The sequence below is a fragment of the Phaseolus vulgaris genome, chromosome 2, assembly GCF_051622355.1.
Source record: "Phaseolus vulgaris cultivar YP4 chromosome 2, ASM5162235v1, whole genome shotgun sequence".
Taxonomy (NCBI): domain Eukaryota; kingdom Viridiplantae; phylum Streptophyta; class Magnoliopsida; order Fabales; family Fabaceae; genus Phaseolus; species Phaseolus vulgaris.
Genome location: NC_143499.1, coordinates 4,558,492 through 4,583,523, shown reverse-complemented (window position 1 = coordinate 4,583,523; position 25,032 = coordinate 4,558,492). Strand labels below are relative to the sequence as shown.

Below are 25,032 nucleotides of genomic sequence, written 5' to 3'. Positions count from 1 at the left end.
AATCTTAATTTCAAGTCTTATAAATTCTATCTTTTTTATTTATTTTTCATTTTACTTATTTTTAATCATTTCATAAATCATTTTTTAAAATCTTAATATTTAAGTAAGAAATTAATTTAAAAATAAGTAAAAAAGTCTGGGGAAAATTAAATTAAATTAAATTACTCCAAAAAGTAAAAAGAAATAGTAATTAACTAAAAAAAACTAGCATTGCGTGTCTTCCTGAACTAAATTGGAAGTTAAACTTGTTTTTTATTTGAACTACCCTTGATCTTCAAATTGCAAAGAGGCGCAACGCAAGGCTGTTCTTTGTTCATCTCTCTGTTATTGCTCTGTATTTTCATTACAATTCCAATTTCTAGAAGTTGTTTTCGTAGTAATCAGGTACACCTTCACCCTATTCTCATTTATCACCTTGGATTTTTTTTTCATCGTTTTTTTTTTCGTTTTTTCACTTACTTTTCACAAGATGTGAACGACGATGAAATTTCCACCATCTAATTCTACGATTTATGGTCCTCTGTGCCATTTGATGCTTTTCATTCAGGAATTTTATGTTACGAGTTTTGTGATATAAGTTTGGGAAGACAAATTGGATTTTCAGTCTCTGAACTTTTTGTTATCGGTCAAATGATTGAAATTTTGTTGGTGGCATTATGGCATACGCGTGATGAAATCGGAATTCGATTGCAGAGGTCTTTTATTGCTGAATAGTAGAAATGTGAAAAAGATTTATAAAATAAAATCAGATGATTATTATGGTTTTGCAGGAATAATGTCTTTTGGAAGGAATTCGCAAGCACAAGGATATCAACATGGTGGTTGTTGTCCCACCTTTGATGGAAACAACAACAATGGCAACCGGAAGCGGAGCAGGATCAACTATTATCATGGAAATTATGACATTCGTGATCGCTGCTGGGCAGAACATGGTGTCTATTCTAATGGTAACAACTTTGATTACGGTAACTATGTTCAGCACGATGCTGTGCCTTCATCTTCGAAAAGGAGGAAACATCCAACTCCTAGTTGGGAAAACAACCAGAAACACTATCTTCCATCCACTGTCCAAGGCAATATCCCCACTACTTCCATTAACTTTCAAGAGCCTCCTAAAAGATCCAATGTTGATACCTCTATATCACCTATATGCAAGCTTGATTGTTCTATATTTGAAGATAAAGAGCCGGTGTTTATGTCAAGGAATGAGATTGATAAATGTTCTCCATCCAGAAAAGATGGTATTGATGTACTTCACGAGACACACTTGCGCTACTCGTACTGCGCCTTCATTCAAAATCTTGGGATGTGGCTTAACTTGTAAGATTCACATTGCTGGTCACATGCTTCGTGTTGTTTTTAAAACAATTAACATCATAAAGTTTCTGGATATATGTTTATGGTATTGTTACCTGAGGTTGCAAATTAATTGTTTGTCTTACACCTGTGTAAAGTTTGATATGTTCCTTTGCAGGCCTCAAACTACCATCGGGACAGCTATGGTTCTGTGCCACCGTTTTTTTGTTCGAAGATCTCACGCTTGCCATGACAGATTTGTTAGTCTGTTTACCCTCTAGCTTTGATTACCAACTTAATTTCTTACTAATTGCTTCACGATCACTGTGAAAACTACAATGTTCATGGAAGTTGTCATACTTTGAGAAGTGCATAAATTTTATCATATAAAATTTAGATAGGACATGACTCAAATGCGGGACAACATATAAAATTAGTATCAAATTAGCATCAAAACACAAATTTTTGATTGCAGGAAAGAATGTAAGACTCAAATTATTATTAGTTGACAAGATTCCATCATATATCTTAATTTTAGAGAAATGCCATCATTTTACTGTAGTATTTCCATTAGTTTTTGTATGAAAAATATTGTTTTTTGCCTACAGTCATTAGGAGTATAAGACTTATTTGATAAAATAAGTAATATTTTTTTATAAAAAATTATACAGCAGAAGACACTATTATAGATATTGAAAAAAATTCAGATAGGAAATATTTTGATGAGATAATGTCTATGAAATATCTTATATGGTTTATTCTCAAGACAGAAACAGTGATTATTTTGAAATGCCCATTAATCCTAGTAGACCGATGTGAGCGATTGCTAACTTTTTTTTATCTAAACAAGTATGCAGTTACATCGGTATTCATATTTGTTTTTCGGAGTTGCTTCTCATGGTCAGCATGTGGTTTAATTAATTTTGATTGTGTCCTGTCACAGTTAATTTCTACTGCTGCCATTTTTCTTGCTGGAAAGTCAGAGGAAACACCATGCCCTTTGAATAGTGTGTTGCGAGCATCCAGTGAAATCTTATTTAAAAAAGATTTTACTTTGCTGTCCTATCTGCTTCCTCTTGTGAGTAGACTTCAAAATATGTACATTTTCGTACTTCTTTTGGTAACATGCTGGTAGGAGACAATAAAAAAAAATCTTTATCAATGTTATGTGGATATATAATATACTCTGTCACTCATGGATATGGTTGTTGTTCTTCAATAAAATTTTAGATGCATAGTGTCATTTAAGCAGCATGTTACCTCAAGTCAGTCAACATTTTTCTTGGAGGCTTCTAAAATAATCTCCACTACTAAAGAATCTCGGGCAGGTTCTTCCTTGGAATAGGATTAAGTTTAATTTTCACTCATGTTGACTTGATTTGTTTTTCAGGATTGGTTTGAAAAGTATCATGACCGGGTGCTTGAGGCTGAGCTATTGCTGCTTACTACTCTAAATTTTGAACTTAATGTGCAGCATCCATATGCACCTCTTACTTCTATCCTTGACAAATTAGGCCCATCGAAGACTATTTTGTTGAACCTGGCATTGAACTTGATCAGCAAAGGGTGAGTTTTCATATTTGTTGGGTCTTGTACTTTCTGCAATTGCAACAGTATGTTTGCTTGTCCTTCCATTTTTGAACCAAATATGTACTGATACTAATGGGTTATCTGTGCCCAAGCCCACAATCAAATTCAAGTGTCATTTATTTTAGCAGCAAACATCTCAAACTTGTCCATGTATATTCGCTGCTCTCTCCTGGAAAAATACCTTTGATTTCAAGAACAGGTTCCCTGTATGGTGATTATTGTATGATTATATCAGTCAAAAGGAGATCATTTGAGCCGTTCCCATTCCAATTCTTGTTTTGCCTCCTTCAGCAGCCTGAACAAAGTCATGTCATTCCCTCAATCTCTCCATACATATTTTTGCCAGTTGTAGTCACAGTTCTTGTGGTGTGTCTTGCTCAACAAAATACATATCTGCACAGGAAATTCTCCTGACTGATGAGGAATCCAAATTCTATTGGCACTGCAATCCCTGCGACACCTTGAAATGTCAAGCCACAGAGGACTTCCTAATATCCTCAATGCTGGTCAGCGAGGAGCCCTGCTTAGCTGAATATTCAGCTGTACCATGTGTTTCTTTAGTGTCAAATAATGATTATGCAACACGGTACTTCCTCTTGATTGAGAGTGGATTCAACCTTTACCATGTGAGTGTCTAAAGTATCAATTCATTGAGAAACCATACAAGTTTGCTCACAATTGATTCTCCCTCATAACTTCTTTTGAGTGAAAACACCAATGATAGGATCTGGTGCAATCTGGCTGGGAGACTATATTTTATTGATGAGAAGAAAAGAGAAATTACAGAAAACAAAGAGCTCCGTGCTGTGGAAGAAACTTCCTAAGCCAAGTTAAGTCACAAATAGAGATGACATATTCCTATGTGACTCCCCTTATACATCAGTTCTGTCTTTAGTAACAAACTACTCTCCAAAACTGTATTTTCTCTCCTTTTCTAGCCTTAAGCCTAATAGACTTGTTGGATTTTGGGCTTGGGTGCAAATAACCCATCAGATACATATAAACCTCCCTTCCCTTTAGTCTGTTTTGGTTTGCATGTGCATGTATTGTTTCAACCTGAAGTCCTCTTTACGCATCATTTTTATTGGTTTTTACTTGGCTCATACAGTGTAATACACAACAATTACCCTAAAAAACATAGTGCATTTTCTTGAGTTCTAGAGAGCTAGTAGCCTTGGTGTCTCCCCTCAAATTTTTGGTTAAAGGTTATTAAACCTCTTAATATTTTTCTTTAGAGTAACTGTTCTTTGTAATTAATCTTTCATGGGGTATTGAATCTTTTGGCATGCATATAGTGCAGGATCTTCACGATATGAGCATGCTAGCCTGTATAATATTTTTAGCTGGTGGGTTGATATACTGTTTAATGTTCATGGAACATTTGTTTTACATCTGGAAGTGAACTGCTGATAGTTTAATGGATTGCCATACCCTAAGCAGCCTATGTGGATAAACTTTTGCTCAAGTGCTTCTTACAAAATAAAATAAGAAAGAAAATGACATTAACTTAACCACAAACATCATAAGTTAGAATTAATTTATGCATATGCTAATTTGTAAAACTTCTCTCATGTTAGTTTCTACATAAACTAATTACAGAGAAGTCTATTTTTAATTTCTACATAAACTAATTACAGAGGAGTTTATTTTTTTCCTTTTTGTTTTCTTCTTCTAAAAATGCTTACGGATAAGTTTATCCAAATTAGTTCTAAGAAACTTTTCTATTGGCTGCCCAAGATAACTACTACTATTCCTCTGACCCTGATTTTCTGACAAACCCTCCATGCTTTGTGGGTAAGAAACTTTTCTTTTGGCTGCCCAAGACAGCTACTACTATTCCTCTGACCCTGATTTTTTGACAAACCCTCCATGTTTTGTGGGTTATCTATTCTGATGACTTCAGCCAAATAGGTTACCTTTTTTATGAGAGAATAATATCTTTTTAATGAGGTCAAATAGGTTATCTTTGCACTTTAAATATAATAAACAGAAAAAAGAAAGCATTTAATTTTTCAAATGGTACCTTGGAGATAGTCTCTCCGCTTTACGGGAGTAATGTTGCATATATACACCCTTCCCAAGCCCCCACTATGGGAGTCTCATGTACTGGGTTGTCTTCTATATTTCCTCCTCTGGTCTTAGGTTTTTGTTTATTTCTTTCAACCTGCTTTATTAATTGATTAGTTGATTTTTACGAAAACTATTTTGAGCTGGAATATGCTGATAAATAAAATCCCTTTGTTTTAAACTGTTTCCTTTATTATTTTTGAGGGCTGATCTTTGAGTTTGTGCAAGGTGTCTCAATCCCCCTTCACTTTTCTAGCCACATTGAATTTTCGGTTACTCACTTGGATTATTTCCTTTTCGTGGGAGTTTTAAATTTGCATAATATATGTTGAAATATTTGAGGTTTTCATTTGATTTTAACCTAGCTATTTTTTAGCATACTTTGATACCCTGTTCTTGTTAATGTCGTCTTTCGGATTTTATATCTGATCAAAACTTGTAATCTCACTGTTTATTGACATTAAGACTAGTCATTAAGATTGTCATGGAAATGCACAGTTGAAGGTTTAACTGGCCATCATTTGCAACAGTACATGCGAAATAGTTGCTAGTCATTATAGAAATCAACAAGAAGAGTAACAAAACTATAGAATCTGGTCACCCAGAACTTAGAATTTCACCTTCTTTGAGCAACAAGCTTTTAGTTTAAAGTTCTTGTGGGATCCACTTTCGATAGTTGGGAAATTGTTGTCCATAGTTTTGATTAAATCTTACTTTAGATGAACCTAGGCTGCTGCCGAAAGTATTTATGTTGAAAACCTTAATTGCAGAGCTGTTAGGTTATGTGTATGCATATTACCTTTGGTTTCCATAAGCCTAAAATGCTAACAGTATCCATTAACAAATTTGGTTGGGTTGTTGTTATAACTGACTTGGTGAGTTAGATGAACTTCTGCAGCCTGTATATAGTTGCTGTAAACATAAGCTCATCATTGTACAAACTCAGTATAATCAATACAAAAATTTCCTTTCTCTATATTTTTTTCTCTTCATCTCTTAATATGGTATCAAAAGCTCCTTGATCCTTATCCATGAATTCCGAAAATCATCCTCCTATTCCAGCACTAATTTTTCATGAAACCATGTAATTTTCACAATAAGTTGTCCATTTCCTATTAAATCTGAAAATGCATGTTGCAGCCAACTTATCTTATTTATGTTTTCTTTTTCACTTTAACTTCCACAATTCCCGATTCACATTGTACATTTGGAGTTTGTTTTGAAGATGTTGTCCTGTTCTTCTTTCATTGTTCACACTGTTTCATATCTTGCTGTTTTTAATTTACATTGAAGCTTTAGTTCTTTGAAAATGAATGTTCATTGGAGTATAGTATTGGTAGATTAGTGCCGGACTTTGTGAACTAGTGACTTAAGTTATCAAGGAAGGTTCCATTCCAGTGTTGGATTTTATCATTCTATATTAATTTCTATCTTGAGATTACTTAGAGGTAAAGTTCTTTATCCATGATTAGCTGCAGGTTTGGACTAAAATTATCAGGAAGATTTTTCTATTATTTGTTTTTTGTTGGAAAGGATAAATCAAATTCTCCTTCCATTTTTTCATGTTCTGTATTGTGTAATGTTGTTAAACTTACAATTTGCACCTGCAATATGGACAGTGGTAGAGGATTTAGTGAGTTAATCTGTAGTGCAGAATAGGATGCATTCATCACAAGCATTCTGATTCCCATATTAGCAAGGCTGTCCAGATCCAAATGTAGAGCAGAAGATGTTGCATTGGCATTAGCTTTGAAAGATTCAATTGTTTGCAACGTGCAGCACCCTGTGTATGCATTCTGATTTTAATTACATAGATTTCTGGAGTTTAAAGCCCCCACAGCATATTTGGCCTGGAAATCTGAATAATTCTCTAAATGAGTATAAGATAATGCTATAGTTTGGTACCCTATCAGCAATTGTGCCAAGATTCTTGGAATAATATTCTTCCTGAGTTGCTGCCTTGTTGGAAAGGAAAAGTAAGTAAATTTGTGTTTTGCTGTTGGAATCAATGTTCAATTTTGTACGTCTTCTTATTTCAATAGTTGGCATGATCTCAGATATGGTGAAAACATGTGTTAATTTTTACAAGAATCTTCTATTCTTGTTGCTTTGGATAATTTGCTGTTTGCATATCTCTGAATGTCTGTTAAGAGATGCTTGCAGAACGCATGTGTCTAGTGTGATTTTCTGACGCTAGAAAATGGTGTTTTGCAGTCTTCAGAGCTCTCTATGGCTTCAGTATAAACCCCATCACATTGCTGCGGGAGCTGCCTATCTTGCTTCAAAGTTTCTGAGAATTGATCTTACTGCTTATCACAATATCTGGCAGGAGTTTGGGGCAACACCATCCATTCTTGGGGGTACTCTGCTACCACTTTCCCCTTCCTTCTATATCTCTCCCTTTTCTCTTGAATAGCGTTGAATTTATACTAATTTGGTTTCTAGAGTGGTTCATCAGTGATGGATAAGTGGAGTTTGGTTGATTTTCGAGAGAGGAGAAGAAACAATTTCGTCACTATATTGCATCAGTTGATTATTTTTGGAATAACGGGGTCTGATGTCATGTCAATCTCTTTAATTTACTCTTTCTTTTAATAAATTTGGTTTAATCTAATCATTTGAAACCTGAAATCTAAAATGTAGGTTTTTACTTTGTAGCTTTTCAAAGGAGTTGTCTTGAAAATGTGACTAGACTTCCATATGTTAGATTAATGCTGAAGCAGAAATAAATTTCCAAAATTATGATAGAAATTTCCCAGATTCAACCATAGTTGTTGGATGGAATAAAGTGCTAGGACCACCTATGCATCTAAATGTTAACATTGATGCCAACTCATTTTGTAAAAAATTCTGGGAAAAGTTATGATTACGCATGCTTATTAGTTAATACTGTTTCTAACTTTTGTGCAGATATCTCGCAGCAATTACTGGAGCTCGTTTAAATGTATAAAGGAGATGGTTATTGGATTGTGGCTTCTAGATGCAGAGTAGAGTATGGTGCTGTGTTCTGTTTAAAAAATGCCTCTGAAGGAAACCATCATAGATTGTCTCTGTTGTTTATGTTCACTTTGATGGATATTATATATATATATATATATATATATATATATAATGTTGAGGGGTTGGGACCTACATGATTGAGCGTTTCAACTCCATAAATGTGTTATTCATTTAGTTTATTAGTCGATATAGCCTGTGATCTCATGTCATGTACATACCAAGTTACCAACAACATTACCAAAATTCTTAAATTCGAAAGCATGTAAGTTATGGTCCGAAATTAAATTTTAGTCCTGTCGGAATCATTCGTAGTCGATCTAACGAATCTGCAATTTACGGGACCATCCATTTTATTCTATTTTTAACGCATTTTTTTACTGTTGAGTGATGTATACATAGATTAAGTTATGTGTTTTTTATTTTTTTTGTTATTTAATGTAATTTACATGAATTTTATCTAATTGCTGAAAATGTATGAACATATCATGTTAAAAAGGTCATCACAGTTTTACATAATTGATGGAATGATTTTAGAGAGCAATATTTTAACGTTTTTTTTATAGACGAACATATATTTTTTTTTGTATGGATTTACACATTTGTCATCTTCAAAAAATTAATGAAAATTATTTTTTCCGTACGCATTTCTCAATTTATTTTCTCTTTGCTATTTCATGTGACAGACTTGCCTTAATACATGTTAGTTTTAATTTTGCACTTTCTAATGCCATACAATTTCTCTGAGTTCTGTCTTTCATCCGTGGCAATTTTGCCTTATTTATTAAAGCATGGAAATTTCAGATCAGTGACTAAAAATTACATGTCAAAACTCGCAACACAGAATTTCAGCGACAAAGACAACATTGACATTTTTAGAATAGAAGCAAAGAAAATAAACAGCAAGCAATCAGGCACAAAGGTGATTAAATTTAGTGATACGTGAAAAAAAAGTCGAAACTGAAACACTTAAGACGTTATTCTTTTTAAGAAAATCTGGTCCAATGCACTTGTATTTTATTATCAAGATGTTCTAACCTCAAGTTGGAAAGATAAAATTATTATGATAAATTATCATATTTAAGGTATTATTTGTTTTGAAAGTTAATATTTCAATATGATTTTATTTTTAAAAGATATATCTGTGCATTGGAAAAAGAATGAATATCTTTAGTCGTAACTCTAAACTATGTAAACTTATATTCACTATACCGAAACAACAACTTCCAATCCAGAGTTAAGAGAAACTTCCAATCCCACGCTACTCAACTACTAAACGATACTCCAAATGGAACTAAACGATGACGATGAGAATTATTAGGTAGGTTGTGAGCAATGTAACCCAACTATTGAATGAGTAATATCCATTTTTGAGAATTTCACAATTGTCTCAGAGATATCCAACCCAATAAAAACTAACACTATTGCAGTTTGTGTATCTTTATTTTAATTTTATCGCTTGAGTTTTTGTTGAGAAAGAAAAACTCTTTGAACCACGCACGAACGTCCACGTAAAAGTTTCATCTATTTAAATTTGATCACAACCCAACTAATTAATTATTTAAATAATAAAAGATTAACTTGTCAACAGCAGAGGACTCGATTTACTTACTCATCAGAACTCCGCAGCGTGAACCAACCGTTCATAGCGCGTGTCTGTGTTCTCAACAACGAACTCAAACTCCGTAACGTAGGCGTATCCGTATTGGAAAATTGTTCAGTGCCTCCTTTCATTTTTTTCTCGTCATTAACTTTTTGTTTGCTTTGTCCCTCTAACTTGAGAAATTGGGTACACGAAAACACAGAGTGAGGACAATAAACAACCAACGCACCATTGAGAGGGAAAACGACGTAACAGCAGTGAAGAAAGAGAGTGGCGTACGACACTGCCGCTTCGCACTCAATCAATTGCTGATCCGCTACCGATGCGCGACTGAATCCACCGTAACAGAACATATCATAACAAACAACGCGCGGGCTTTGGAATTCTTTTCTAGGTTTTGAGTTTCGGCTCCGATCGACCGACGATGCTGGCGAATCATTTCCAGAACGGCATCGAAACGGCGAGGCTCGTTTGGTCGCGGATTCCAAATTCTGATGAATCGCAGCTCCTCGACGACGCCGTCGGCATCCTCAAGAAGAACGACGGAGGCGGTGTTGAGAGTCTAGACTATGAAGTCATAGAGAATTTTGCTTACCGTGAGGAACAGGTTTTACTCTTCTCTTTTAACTGTTATTCTGATCTATTGATCTTCTTAATTATAATGCTTCTTCATTATAAAATGATATTCTGCCGTGCTTTGTGGTTTTTAGGCGCTGAGAGGGAAGTTGTATGTGAGCTATTTGCTTGTGGTGAAATGGTTCTTCGCCTTGCTCATTGGCATTTGTACGTTCTTCAATTTAATCGCGGTTTGAAAGTGTTGTTTCTCTTTCGGCCTTCTTTTTTTATTGCGGTGCTCTAATTTTTTTTTTCTTTCTGAATAGCGAACTATTTAATATGCAGGCAAGCGTTAGGGGAAGTGTTATAAAATTGTAGCTCATTGAGGTTGTAAACTAAGATGTGAACTCGAAGCCTGAGTTTGAACTTGTTTTAAAGCTCTACTTACTGAGTGCTGAAAATTTTCAGCTGTGAAAATGTCTTATTAATATTTTAGTGAAAATGTCTGACAGAAGAGGTCCTAGAATTCTTTCACAGACAATGATTTAAGTGGTTTATTGCGACTAGTTTCCCTTAGCACCTATAAGACTAAATTTTCACGACTAAGAATTTGGTGATTTTTGGTGTTGAATTTTCCAATTTTATTGCGCACGCCTTCAGTCTGGTTCTCACCTTGCATTATACCACCCTTGTAGCACTTTCAGAGATTTCTTTATACATATTTTTTTTTATTGTTTGCAGGTACAGGACTTGCTGCTGTTTTAATCAATATTGCTGTTGAAAATTTTGCTGGCTGGAAGTTTTCGGTGACATTTGATATAATTCAGAAATCATATATTGCTGGATTCGTTGTATACGTTCTGATCAACTTGGCTTTGGTGTATTCTTCTGTATATATTATCACTCAATTTGCACCAGCAGCTGCTGGATCTGGTATTCCTGAAATCAAGGGTTACTTAAATGGTGAGTAAACTCTACTGAGGTTTTAAAATTTGAGTTGGATGTTGATCATGTAAGATTCCCTGTACACTTAGAGTGCTGATTCTCATTTATGTTCAGGAGTTGATACTCACGGCATCCTTCTTTTCAGAACTTTAGTTGGAAAGGTGTGATGGATTACCTCTTACGGTTTTTTGTGGGGGGAAGTTGAGGGAGTCCTTAAGAAATGTTTGTCTGTCTAAATTGTGAGGTCTAATTATGTGCTACAGATATTTGGAAGCATTGGTTCAGTGGGTGGAGGCCTTGCTTTGGGCAAAGAAGGTCCTCTTGTTCATACTGGTGCTTGTATTGCTTCTTTGCTTGGACAAGTAAGTACTTACTACTCAGATGTGCTAGTATCTGTACAGTGTGTTCAATGCTGTCTATTCAATGAGTCGATGCATGTGGCCTTACAAATATCTCTTGATCTATTTAATCTAAATATGAGACTAAAATGTGACATCAATACAACCTGAAGTGTATTATATTTTAATCAATCATTTAAATGATCTTTGTTTTGTACTGAGCATAAATTACCATCGCTTCCTCAGTGCATTACCATAGCCATGGCCATTCCTTTCTCTTATAAAATAATGAACTTATCAGGGTGGGTCAACTTCAGCCAGAAATTAGTGATTGGACTAGTCTAGTTTAGTCCAAAAATCGTCAGACTAGCCCAATTCCAGCTTGGAAGTAGTGAATAGGCTGGCCTGATTCTAGTCCTAATTTTATGATTGGGCCATCTTATTTAATATCTAAACTCTCTGAACCATGGTAGTAGAATCGAGATACAAGTAGTGTATCAGAGAGCTGATATTATGAATCGTAAATCGTTTCGTATCGTGAATCGTAAGATTCATAAACATTACAAAATTTAATATATACTTAAATATATAAGATATGTATACATGCAAGATACAATAAATTATATATATGTATATATATACCACACAATTTCACCAAAACAACCTCTATGGTGCATACATGTTATTAAACAAATTATGTCTATCTTTTTTATTTACTCATTTTTTAAAATTCACACTAATTCACACAATACTGAATCGTTTCGTTTCGGGATTCAGCGATTCTTTGTGCGAATCGCATGATACAACTAAGATTCAGGGACGAAAAAGATTCTTCACGCGATTTGTATCGTGGGAGGGTGAAACCATATCGTTTCGTAAGATACGTATCGTGAATCGTAAGATACTAACTACTATGCTCTGAACACATACAGAAATAGGCTTAATTCTTCCTGTATTGGTAACATGGTTATCAGTCTCGTACTAGATTCAAGATAAGATATGATTCTTCTGCTTGACAATATAAAGCATTGGTTATAATTTTTTAGAGTGAATTGTGCAAATTGTTTAATCACATCTCGTGGAAAATCGTGCTATTCTTCCACAGCTGGTTGTGATGTGTTGCCATCCAAAGGTCATCGCTTTGCAGAAAAAAATGCAAATAATTTGGCCATGGGAGCTGGCAAATCAGACTGTACTCTAGTTAGATGTACAGCTTCTGTTCCACTCAAGCTGTGCTTTCTCTTGCTAGTGGGTTGAAAAGGGAGACGAGCCACAACACTGAACCTAAATGACAGTTTACTGTGTTTTTTCTTATGGTTCTAAGACAAAAACCACCAAGTTTCAATTTTTTACCTTGGGCAGTTTATATAGGATTTTCTAATATCTTTTAATCAAAATATAGCGAGAAAAAAAAGTGAAATCTAGATTCAGGATAATCAAGTTTTATTTTCAAATTTAAATAAAGATATTTTCTAATCCAGATATTCTGAAACTTATACCACTTTGTTTATTATTTGAATTCACACTTTTGTGTGATTTTTATTGTGTGTTTATGCATATGCTTGCAAGCAAGAAACTGAATGAAATAACCTTTGATGTCCTTAAACAGGGGGGATCCACTAAGTATCATATAAATTCAAGGTGGTTTCAAGTATTCAGAAGTGACCGGGATCGCCGTGATCTTGTAAACTACTTTTCTCCTTTTAGTCTACTGGTTATAAATTTTTTCCAATTAAAGCAGATAATGTACTGTTTATATATATATAGTATTCCAGGATTCCCTGCACCTTTACCAAAGTCACAATGATCTCCAGTTCATCAAATCTGCTCCAATCCTAAATGTGAAAGAAGAAATGCTCATTTATAATTTCATTGATGTCTTTAAAGGTAACCTGTGGATGTGCAGCTGGAGTTGCTGCTGCATTTAGAGCTCCAGTTGGTGGTGTGTTGTTTGCTTTGGAAGAGGTTACATCTTGGTATAAATTCTTGATCAAAGATTCCGTTTACTTAGAGGCATGTGTAGTAAAGACAGTAATGTCTGTTCTTGTATTTGTTTCTTGCTTTTATTATACCTATAATTTGTTCACGTGCTGTTGAAGGTGGAGGAGTCAACTCATGTGGCGTGTCTTCTTCACTTCTGCCGTTGTGGCTGTTGTGGTTCGAGCTGCAATGGGGTGGTGCAAGAGTGGAAAATGTGGACATTTTGGGTCCGGTGGATTTATAATTTGGGATATATCAGAGTTAAGATCTAAGCTATCACCCTTTTCACTTTCAGTTGAATAGTCAGATATTTGTTTCTTCCTTCCTCTTCTTGACTGATTTTGTTTTTAGTGGCCAAGAGGATTATTCCTTTGCAGAGTTATTTCCAATGGCTATTATTGGGGTTATTGGAGGTCTACTAGGTAGGAATTTTTGCCTTTATTTTGGGCTGCATCTGTACCATGAGTTTTACTTGGCTAGTTCGTGTTTGTTAATATAGTATCAATAATTTGTAGGAGCTTTATTCAACCAGCTTACACTTTATATTACCACCTGGCGACGAAATTATCTTCACAAGAAAGGTAACAGGGTCAAGGTATGCTGTTAATTTTGATCTGATTTTTGTCTTCTATGCATCTGTAAAATACGAAAAAAATCCAGAGGGTGGTCAATATTCAATAATATTTTTTTGTTTCTCATCCAATTTCTTTTCTCATCTATTTTCTTTTCACTCATTCCCCCTTTCCTTTGAATTACAGATTATTGAAGCATGTGTTATATCCATTTTAACGTCAGCCATTTCATTTGGCTTGCCACTTCTAAGAAAATGTAGTCCTTGCCCTGATTCTGATGCTACATCTGGTATTGAATGTCCTCGACCTCCTGGAATGTATGGGAATTATGTAAATGTAAGAGCGTTATACTGTTTCTTGGATGTGCTTTATCTTCATATTTATTTTGTTTTTACTGAATTTCAATTATCTATGTCCTAATCTTCACATTTATTTCTCATCTATTTCCATTCGTTATATTTCTCACCCAATCTTTCCTTCTTATTAAACAGACCCTTCATGTTTTCTGTGTTACCTAATGACAGTTCAAAGTGGGTGGGAATGAGGGATTAAAACTGTAAAAAATAGACACTCACTCACACTTAAATTCTCTCTAAAAGAAACACTCTTCTTTGCAATTCTCTCTATTGTATTTCTTTCTGTGGTGTATCTTACAATTGAGAGAGCATCCTATTTATAGGCTTTAGGAAGCTCTTCTAGAAAAGTCTTCATTATGGCCTTAAAACCCCACTAACAACACAATTAAAATCCCACTCACAACTTTTGACCTTTTACATATCCAAACTCCCATTCTACTCTTTTCTAGTAACTTCTAACTTTAAAACCCACAAATTACATTAAAGTTTATTCAACAAAACTCCCCCATAAACTTAAATGTTTCTACCATCCATCATGCCAATCATCTTCTTGAATTTGTCGAAAAAGACTTTCGGTAGCGGTTTTGTGAAGATATCAGCAACTTGATCTTGACTTGCCACATGCACCAATTTCACAATTCCTTTCTTCACATGATCACGAATAAAGTGAAAACGAACGTCAATATGTTTGCTTCTTTCATGGTTCACTGGGTTCTTTGCCAACTCAATTGCTGATTTGTTGTCAACTTGAATCACAGTTGCATCTAGTTGCTTTAGCTCCATCTTACTCAACAAGTTTCTTAGCCATATCGCATGACATACACACCAAGATGCTGCCACATATTCAGCTTCACACGTCGATAGCGTCACGATCGGTTGCTTCTTTGAAAGCCAAGAAAATGCTGTGTTGCCCATAAAGAATACATATCCCGATGTACTTTTCCGATCATCTATGTCTCCGCACCAATCGCTGTCAGAGTAACCCACCAACTTGTAATCTTCTGCTTTTGAGTAGAACAATCCGAGTGATACAGTACCTTGGATGTACCGTAGGACTCGCTTCAACGCCTTCCAATGTGAGTAAACCGGTTCTTCCATGAATCGACTTATGATGCCGACACTTAATGAAAGATCCGGCCTTGTGCATGTGAGATAACGAAGGCTTCCTACCAAACTCCGGTATCTACTTGCATCGACACGTTCTCCTCCATCGAACTTTGAGAGTTTTGCACCTGGTTCCATTGGTATTGATACTGGGTTGCAATTTTCCATCTTGTACGTCTTCAAAATCTCCTTTGCGTATTTCTCCTGTGATACAAAAATACCTGTCTCTTTTTGTCTAACTTCCAAGCCAAGGAAAAACTTCATCAATCCCAAATCTGTCATCTCAAATTCCCGTCTCATTGTGCCCTTAAACTCTTCTATCATATCATTATTGTTACCCATAAAAATGAGATCATCAACATAAAGAGCAACAAATATCATGTTACCTCCATTGTTCTTTGCGTAAAGAGCATGCTCGTAAGGACATTGCTTGAACCCGTTCTCCTTGAAGTATGTATCGATACGAGTATTCCATGCCCGCGGTGCTTGCTTCAACCCGCAAAGTGCCTTCTTCAATTTTAGCACCTTCTTCTCCTCTCCGATTTTCATGTACCCAGGTGGTTGTTCGATGTAAACTTCTTCTTCAAGCACACCATTCAAGAATGCCGACTTGACATCCATTTGAAATATCGGCCATTTAAATTGAGCCGCTTGGGAAATGAGCAATCGAATTGTCTCCATTCTTACAACGGGAGCAAACACCTCATCATAGTCAATTCCCTCCTTTTGTTTGTATCCCTTCGCAACGAGTCGCGCCTTGTACCTCTCTATCTCGCCTTGAGCATTCATCTTTTTCTTGAATATCCACTTCACACCAATGGGCTGACTTCCCTCTGGCAATTCTGTTAGCTCCCATGTGTTGTTGCGGTCAATCGCTTTAATCTCCTCATCCATGGCAGTTTGCCACTTCTTGTCTCGCACCGCCTCTTCAAAGCTGATATTTTCAGCATCTGCCAAAAGACATACTAGGTGTACCTCATTTGTCGAATCATACAAATCATGCAAACTTCGAATTTTAGGTTGTCGTGGTTCATCTTCATCATCGGTTGTTTCAGAATTTATACTTGTCGGTGATGATTCTCCAACTTCAATCATAACCTCTGAAGAATTGTTCCAATCCCACTCGCTTGCTTCATTTATTTGCACATCACGACTCACCGTCACCTTCTTGCTTATTGGATCAAGTAGCTTGTACCCTTTTGTCTTCTCATCATACCCAATAAAAACATACCTTTTGCTTTTGTCTTCGAGCTTCGTTCTTCGTTGATCTGGTACGTGTGCATAAGCCACACTACCAAACACTTTGAGATGAGAAACTGTTGGCTTTTGTCCGCTCCATGCCTCTTGTGGTGTTTGATCATCTAACTTCACATGTGGACATCGATTTTGCACATAGATGGCGCATTGCACAGCTTCCGCCCAAAATTCCTTTGGCATCTTTTTGCTCTTAAGCATTGATCGAACCATGTCGAGAATGGTCCGATTCTTCCTCTCGGCCACACCATTTTGTTGAGGAGTGTATGGTGCAGTTAGAAATCACCTTATGCCTTGCTCCTCGCAATACTCCATGAAAGCCGTTGAAGTATACTCGCCACCTCTATCAGATCGTATAGCTTTGATCTGTTTATCAGTTGTCCTCTCTCCACCATCACCTTGAACTTTTTGAACACCTCAAATGCCTCGGATTTTTCTTTCAGAAAGTAAACCCAAGTTTTTCGTGAGAAATCATCAATGAAGGTAATGAAATACCTTTTACCGCTGAAGGACTCTGGAGTAATTGGTCCACATATGTCGGTATGAATCAATTCGAGAGGTTGCTTAGCCCAATATTGAGCCTTCTTTGGAAACGAGGTTCTCACAAGCTTGCTGAGCACACATTCTTCACAAAATTTTCCCTCGTAGTCCATGTTGGGTAGCCCGTGCACCATATTCTTCTTCGCTAACTCTTTTAGTCCACCATGATGTAGGTGACCAAAACGGAGATGCCACAACGATGCCTTATCTTCTATGTTGACTTGCAAACATTTTTCTCGTATGCTTCTCAAATTCAGCTTGTACATCCGATTTCTTGCCATCTCAATTCGGGCAACCAAACACCCTTGCTTGTTCTTCAAGTGTAGGAATCGATCTTTCAAAAATATCGAGTAACCTTTCTCCGTGAGTTGCCCCATACTCAAAATGTTGGTCTTGAGGTCTGGTACGTAATAAACATCTTGGAGTGACCCAATTAAGCCATCCTTTTGTAAGTAGCAAACCGTACCTTGCCCTTTGACCTCCACCTTTGATGCATCTCCAAATGAAACATGACCATCTTCAATCTTTTGCATATCTTTGAATAGGTACTCGTGACCGCACATATGGTTGCTTGCTCCAGAGTCGAGGTACCACAGAGTGTCATTGTTAATGTTGACTTCATCTTGAGCCATCAAGAGAACACCTTCATTCGTTTCGACTTCCAAGGCTAGGTTGGTTGTTTCTTCTATCTTTATATCAGCACGGCAATCTTTTGCAAAATGCCCCACTTTACCACAATTGTAACATTTGTCAGAGTTACAATCCTTCGCATAGTGACCATATTTGTGACATTTGTAGCACTCGATGTTGGAATAATTCGATCGGCCGCCTCTTCCTCTACCACGTCCTCTTCCACGCCAATTTGGTTGGCTCGATTGTTCCTTCTCCTTATAGTACCCTTCATGGTTGCTGCCTTTTCCACCACGACTTCCACGACCACGCCCTCTATATTGAGAATTTTGATGATAGAGTACCTTTTCGTCTTTGATTGACGCCTTGGTTTGAAGTGCTTGCTCGAGTGTTTCCTCCTTCTTCTTCTTCTTTCGTTGCTCGTGTGCCTCGAGAGAACCGGCGAGCTCGTCGACTGTGAGCGTCGCAAGGTCCTTTGACTCTTCTATCGCGCACACAATACTCTCAAAATTGTCTGTTAATGTTCTCAAAATCTTCTCCACAACTCGTGCATCGGTTAGAGTTTCACCGTTTCGGTTGAGTTGATTCACCACAGCCTGTACACGCGTGATGTAGTCAGATACACTTTCTGACTCCATCATCTTCATGTTCTCCAACTCGCCACGCAGAGTTTGTAGACGCACTTGCTTAACTCGGTCAGCTCCTTTGAACACCTTCTCCAATATGTCCCATGCTTCCTTTGAAGTGGACGCACCAACAATCTTCTCAAAAATTGCCTCATCAACAGCTCTATACAACATGTACAAAGCTGCCTTATCTTTCGATCGCATCTCTTTCAATGCCTTGGTTTGAGCTGCCGTATAACCCGTGGTATTGGTCGGTTCTTCAAAACCTTCTTCGACCACCTCCCATGAATCCTGAGAACCGAGAAGAACTTTCATTTGAATGCTCCAGTTGTCATATCTGGTCGCCTTCGTTAACCGTGGTAGCGGTATTTGACCCGTCACATTCGCCATTGGCTCTTGATACCAAATTGTAAAAAAATAGACACTCACTCACACTTAAATTCTCTCTAAAAGAAACACTCTTCTTTGCAATTCTCTCTATTGTATTTCTTTCTGTGGTGTATCTTACAATTGAGAGAGCATCCTATTTATAGGCTTTAGGAAGCTCTTCTAGAAAAGTCTTCATTATGGCCTTAAAACCCCACTAACAACACAATTAAAATCCCACTCACAACTTTTGACCTTTTACATATCCAAACTCCCATTCTACTCTTTTCTAGTAACTTCTAACTTTAAAACCCACAAATTACATTAAAGTTTATTCAACAAAAACATCGCTGAAGCACTTTGCTTTTGTTTCTTATTGTGATAAAACATGTCCCATGTAGTCTTCTTTTTTTATAAAAGAACAAATTTATTAGATAAAAGAAAATTACAGTCCTTTGACGAAAAACTAAAAAGAGAACAGTTAACATGAAGAGTCTCAACCAAAGTAAAAATAAAAGCCTCAAAACCCAGTGAGGTTTCTCTATCTGCATGTCACTGGAGATTCCTTTGAAAAAAGGGGGCATGAAACTATGAAAGTGATGAAGTCAAACAGAGGGCATAGAGTTTGTTTCCAAAGTCTTTGCCCCTCTTCCCTTCTGTTGCAAGAGCAGACATTCTTTTGAATTTAACTCCTTTCTAGTGACATTTGAGATGCCTCTTTTGTTTTAATTACTTTTGTAGATTGATTCTGTTGTTATTTCATGTCTTTTGCAGTTTTTTTGTAGCAAAGACAACGAATACAATGATCTTGCAACTATTTTCTTCAATACACAGGTTTTGAATGAACTGGATTTTTTAGTTTCTCTTTCTTTTCTTGTTACATTACATTAATTTACTACTCTTGTTTCAGGATGATGCCATAAGGAATTTGTTCAGTGCAAAAACAATAAATGAGTACAGTTCCCAAAGTTTATTAACCTTTTTGGTATTGCATTCTTGCTTACTGATTTGGATTTTGCATACATCAGACATTAGTTCTGTGATATTTTCGATGTTATAATTATAGCAAACTGTGTACTTTGGTATATTCTACTGTAGCCATGTATGTAAGTTTCTAGTAAGAATACAGTGGGTAGAAGTTGATAGGAACCAATAACAGAAAGTAATTAAAATATTTAGTATGGAGGTATGCTTTTTCCAAAAGGGTTTGAAAAAATGGGCTTTCTTCTGATTACGATGCACCAAAAATGAATGGTTTTCCCCATGGAGGTCCTGGCCATCAAAATTACTACAGGAATTCCAGTTGATTTATCTTCATATTCCCATATTTGAGAAAGTTGTCACTTGCAACTTTTGATGCTTTACATGTTTATATTGTAATTATTATCTCTATTATCTTGCAGGTTATGTTTTATGCTTTAGCAGTGGTCACGTTTGGTACTGCTGTGCCAGCTGGTCAATTTGTTCCTGGTATAATGATAGGATCAACATATGGGCGTCTTGTTGGCATGTTTGTTGTAAAATATTACAGAAAGCTCAACATTGAAGAGGGAACGTGAGTTTACTCTGAGTTTACTCATTGCCTTTGTTGGAAATCATGATTATGAAGATATGGTTTCCTTTCTTATTATACATATGAATTGGTTTTATTCTCAGAAGACATCAATTTTACCAATTGATCAATCTTCTATCCCGTTTTCTGGGTGATAGATACATGCTCCCCTCCTCCTTGTCCTCCTTCTTGTTTATGATGTCTCAAGGAAAATGTATTCTCTATTTGAAGAGCTGACGGACATATTGGACACTGATACCTTGGTTGATCCTGTACTAATGAATTATCAAGTAACTTTGCCGTCAATTTGTGTTATGAACCTAGTAATGAGTTCTTAGTTTTCAGAGAGATGGAAAAGAACATTTAATGGAATGGAAAAGAGTGCTTTGGTAGTTGTTTATTATAATTATTTATTGATTATTAGCTGATTGATATCAACTATTTCCTTATTATTAGCTTTCCTTTTTACAACAGTTTGGACACATGATTTGATTAGGATCCATCATTTTCATTTTGGTCTAGATCTCACTTGTATATAAAAATACATGTACATAGACATGTAAAAATCAGTGGAAAATATTCAGATTCCATTCAATTGTAGTGTTTATTAAATCAGCAACGAAGGACATCTATAGAGTTCTCCTTCCAAGAGTTTGCTCTCTACAAAGGATTCCCCTTTTCACAATAGATCTAATGCTCTGTTCTCAATGGCACAGCATGAGACTGAACCTAACAACCCAACGAATTCTGTAACCACAATTAACCAACTCTATCTACTTTGCCTTATTTATTCTTCCATGGGTCCTATGACACTGGCATGCAATGTTTGCTGTTGCAGCCTATAATTGAATGATTCCATGTAGTTGTATTTTAATAGAAATTTACAATTGATATTTTTCTTAACTTCAGGTATGCTTTGCTGGGAGCTGCATCTTTTCTTGGAGGCTCAATGCGGATCACAGTGTCTCTATGTGTCATTATGGTTGAAATCTCAAATAACTTAAAATTTTTACCTCTTATTATGCTTGTTCTTCTTATATCGAAGGTATGCCTATCAAAACTCCCTGCTACAAAGAAAAACCTCTAGAAAATGCACTAAGCTTCTCTGTTACAGGCTGTTGGTGATGCTTTTAATGAAGGTATCTATGAGGAGCAGGCTCAATTGAGGGGCATTCCGTTACTGGAATCAAGGCCTAAATATGAGATGCGGAATATGACAGCAAAGGAAGCCTGTGGGAGTGGAAGGGTAAATATAATTTTTAAATTATTTAAGAAAGTGCATATTCACCGAGTGTGATAAGGGGTGTTGCTGTATTAATTAAGAAATTGGATATAGACCAACAGTTGTTGTCTAATTAAATTGTGTTTCGGTTGAAGTTTTTCTAGTAGTGGGAGGGGAAGGATGAATGAAAATTCCCTCAATTCTTGTTAGCAGTTGTCCAATTTATTTTATTTTTTTCATTCAGTGTTTCCAGTAGAACACATGTTTGGGTCATCGAAGTTTAATGCCTATTTGAACTACATGCTGTTCCAGATGCTTTCTAATATAACCGAAGACAGAGGTTGTGTTAGGTAAAGGCAGATTTAAATATTTTATTTCTTCTTGTTTAGCACATAAAAAAGGGAGATGGATAGGGAGAGAGAGAGGAGGGAATTAAAAAATAAAAGCCTTATTGAATATATAGGCATTAAATTATGGCAGTGGATACAACCCAAAATCAATGGGTGACGACTTATTGAGATGGTGCTGTTGCCTTTATTGGTTAACATTTATGAAAAATAAGGCTGTCACTGGTAAACCATGTTTCACATGCTTTTTACTGTTATTCCTTTGGCTGCTGATTGTATGTTTAAATCTTTGTATTGAAGGTGGTCTCTTTCCCCCGTGTTGTTAAGGTTTCAGATGTGGTCTCCATTCTACGGAGCAACAAACACAATGGTTTTCCAGTATGTATAACTTTTGTACTAATCTAGACTTGAGCATTATTCCTTACATTTTCTAAGTTGTATTTCACAATTTACTATGCAAGGTGATTGATCACACAAGAAGTGGAGAACCACTTGTTATTGGGTTAGTGCTTCGTAGGTGAGAAATGAGCATAATAAACTCTATATACTCTGATATCTTTTTTGGTTGCAACTTGAGGTTAAAGCTTGCATCACTTGAGGTTAAAGATTGCATCACTTGAAAACTCAAGCCTCTATATGCTTTTATTCTATGCAGTCATTTATTGGTAATTCTGCAGTCAAAGGTTGATTTCCAGCATAGCCCTTTACCCTCAGATTCTCGAGGTGGGGGCAGATCAATTAGGTAAGGTTTCTTGTGATTTGTCAGTTAGGCGTTTCACATCTGTATGCTGCACTATTTATGACTCCTTAACTTCCAGGCATGATTCTGGTGAATTTGCAAAGCCTGTCTCTAGCAAAGGAATATGTATTGACGATATAAATCTAAGTTCAGATGACTTAGAAATGTACATTGATCTCGCTCCATTTCTGAATCCCTCACCGTATATTGTACCAGAAGATATGTCTTTGACAAAGGTGTGTCATTCAAAGTCCATTAAATAATCTTTTTAAATTCTATCATACATTTTGGTTGTCAGATGACCATGATGTCGGACTGATGCAACAGGTATACAATCTTTTCCGTCAACTTGGTCTAAGGCATTTATTTGTTGTTCCTCGACCATCTCGTGTGCTTGGTTTGATAACGAGAAAAGATTTGTTGATCGAGGTAATCTTAGTGTGTTCAATTTTTTGGTGTATTGGAGTTGAGCCTGCATTTATCTTTCGACTAATTGTACTCTGTAATTGGACAGGACAAAGAAAATGTGAATACGTTAGAGCTTCAGTCAACTAGTGTAAGGTCTCTGATCCTCTACCTCCTATTCAGTTTATTCAAATATTTTACGTCTAGATTTGATATTTTACGTCAATCATATTTGTTTATATTCTAAAAGCTGTTCTAAGTTTTTCTTACTGTGGATTGCCACGGTGCCTATGAAACAGTTATATTTTGGTGGATCTTTCCAAATTTTATTCTTATATTTAGTGTCAGCAATATTACTATTTATATTGTCAAGGTTTGCAGGCATGTCTACTACGCTGTTTATTGTTCTGAGTTATCCACTAGCACAAAATAGGAGTGTTATCTCGAACTCAATTATCTTTATGAAAGATGTCGTTGACCATGTGTGCACAATTTCCTGAAAGTGAACGCCGTTATGGACACATCTTTGTCAGATTATCTCTTCAAAAGAAATATGATTTTTCTTTTGTTTTTGATAACCTTCAATCAAGCTATACTTTTTAGTAGAGTTTAAAATTATATTCTGCTTAATATTTGGATTGAGTTTGATGGAAGAGTATACAAGTAATCACCTGTCCAATAAAATAGGAATTTTTATTATTGAATTTAGTTTGATGCTTTGTGTAAAGTCTTTTTCACTTCCGGTGAGATTGTGAACTAGAAATGGTTTGTCTGATTTTAGATCTTAAGAGGATGAATGAGACGTGAAACCTCTACGTATCTTCATATTTCGTGGTCTTTTTTTTCTGCAATAAATCTGTGCAATTGTGTTGTCTTAGCGATTAATTATGAATCTACCAGGATTCATCGGTTACTCCAATAAATTGATTTAAGCAAAGTTGTCTTCGTGATTTTCTCACCACAGAATAGGGCATCAGTATAAAAGATTGACAAGGAATACAGACGTGGAGCGGCCTTTGCTAAACGGACTGCTCCAGAATCAGATACCTGACTAACACTGCCTGTAACTTACTCCAACTCCTCTCCTCTTTCAATTTTCCTTGAAGATCATTCTTTATTATTTATATTATTTATTTATTCATGCTAAAATAGGCTAGAGAAACCGATATTTAGGAATGGGGTTGTGGACACCATGCCCTAGAATTTTGTATATTAGACACAAGATTTCATCATAATGATAGTTTACTTTAGTGTGATCCTTTCAATGTCTTTTGGTTGAGGTCATTCCTTTTTTCACTTTGCATTTGTTATAATGAATGCCTAATTTAAGAGTAATCTAAAACTCATCTTTTCCGATCTTATGTAACCACTTCTATTCAATAGTGAAAACACGGATGAAATCTTTAAAATAGTTATGAAAATGTATTTTTTTTATTAAGTGTTATAAATTACATGTTAAAACTTAAAATCAATTTAAAAATTTATTTCAGTTATTCAAATGGTATTTAATTTTAAAATCATTTTAGTTCTATCATTGTTTTTTTTTATGTTAAAATTTATACGTGAATTAATTAATATAATAAAAGTATTCTAAAAACAACATAAAAGGATAAACATTTTGTTGGAAAGTATATTATCGTGTGAGTTACTACGAATTGATATTTTATTTTATTTTATAATTTATAATTCAATTATTTATCAAACACAATAACATGATCTACAGCGTACACAGTAATGCGATCTCCTAAAATACGGAGATCTCTCATTTGACAACAAATTACTTTTTACAGTAATTCTACTTTCTATGTTAACTTAAATATATTATTAATATTTATATAATATTCCAATAATAAATTCTTTCACATAGCACCCAGGAATGAATATTTTCATTAAAATAGGGAGAATTTTTTACCTTTAATTAACAGAATAAACTTTTTTACTTGTGTCT

The 25,032-nt window shown here is 35.6% G+C and overlaps 2 protein-coding genes across 8 annotated transcripts; both read left to right on the top strand.

Annotated features, from left to right (window-relative positions):
* The first annotated feature begins 241 nt into the window (after positions 1-241).
* Positions 242-8,311, top strand: LOC137810397 (cyclin-T1-4). 5 transcript variants are annotated; one of them, XR_016518384.1, is made up of 7 exons: positions 242-384; positions 771-1,320; positions 1,475-1,556; positions 2,240-2,374; positions 2,687-2,862; positions 6,608-6,929; positions 7,168-7,306. XR_016518384.1 is itself a non-coding variant. In XM_068611635.2 (7 exons), the coding sequence occupies exons 2-7, from the start codon at positions 776-778 to the stop codon at positions 7,893-7,895; spliced, it is 1,116 nt and encodes a 371-aa protein (XP_068467736.1). In that variant the 5' UTR covers positions 242-384; positions 771-775; the 3' UTR covers positions 7,896-8,311. The 5 variants fall into 5 exon arrangements, 2 of the variants coding, with proteins under 2 accessions (XP_068467736.1, XP_090154269.1); XR_016518386.1 differs by having other exon boundaries at positions 6,603-6,929; XR_016518385.1 differs by having other exon boundaries at positions 6,573-6,929.
* Positions 8,312-9,505: 1,194 nt separating this feature from the next.
* CLC-D (chloride channel D) lies at positions 9,506-24,349 on the top strand. Of its 3 annotated transcripts, none has more exons than XM_068611634.2 (24): positions 9,506-9,640; positions 9,756-10,160; positions 10,264-10,336; positions 10,850-11,071; positions 11,168-11,214; positions 11,317-11,415; positions 13,001-13,075; positions 13,279-13,367; positions 13,491-13,631; positions 13,723-13,793; positions 13,887-13,966; positions 14,130-14,279; positions 19,594-19,653; positions 19,730-19,804; positions 20,223-20,374; positions 21,281-21,416; positions 21,486-21,617; positions 22,241-22,318; positions 22,402-22,457; positions 22,596-22,682; positions 22,759-22,915; positions 23,007-23,108; positions 23,194-23,235; positions 24,049-24,349. In XM_068611634.2, the coding sequence occupies exons 2-24, from the start codon at positions 9,978-9,980 to the stop codon at positions 24,064-24,066; spliced, it is 2,325 nt and encodes a 774-aa protein (XP_068467735.1). In that variant the 5' UTR covers positions 9,506-9,640; positions 9,756-9,977; the 3' UTR covers positions 24,067-24,349. The 3 variants fall into 3 exon arrangements, with proteins under 3 accessions (XP_068467735.1, XP_068467732.1, XP_068467733.1); XM_068611631.2 differs by having other exon boundaries at positions 23,194-23,240; XM_068611632.1 differs by lacking the exon at positions 9,506-9,640 and having other exon boundaries at positions 9,666-10,160.
* Positions 24,350-25,032: the final 683 nt, after the last annotated feature.

Coding starts and splice junctions, on each gene's coding strand:
- LOC137810397 (XM_068611635.2), top strand. CDS start 776: ATGTCTTTTGGAAGGAATTCGCAAGCACAAGGATATCAACATGGTGGT. Junction 1,557..2,239: donor ACGCTTGCCATGACAGATTT/GTTAGTCTGTTT, acceptor GTCCTGTCACAG/TTAATTTCTACTGCTGCCAT. Junction 7,314..7,863: donor AACACCATCCATTCTTGGGG/GTACTCTGCTAC, acceptor ACTTTTGTGCAG/ATATCTCGCAGCAATTACTG.
- CLC-D (XM_068611631.2), top strand. CDS start 9,978: ATGCTGGCGAATCATTTCCAGAACGGCATCGAAACGGCGAGGCTCGTT. Junction 22,458..22,595: donor ATTGGGTTAGTGCTTCGTAG/GTGAGAAATGAG, acceptor TATTCTATGCAG/TCATTTATTGGTAATTCTGC. Junction 23,109..23,193: donor GAAAAGATTTGTTGATCGAG/GTAATCTTAGTG, acceptor GTAATTGGACAG/GACAAAGAAAATGTGAATAC.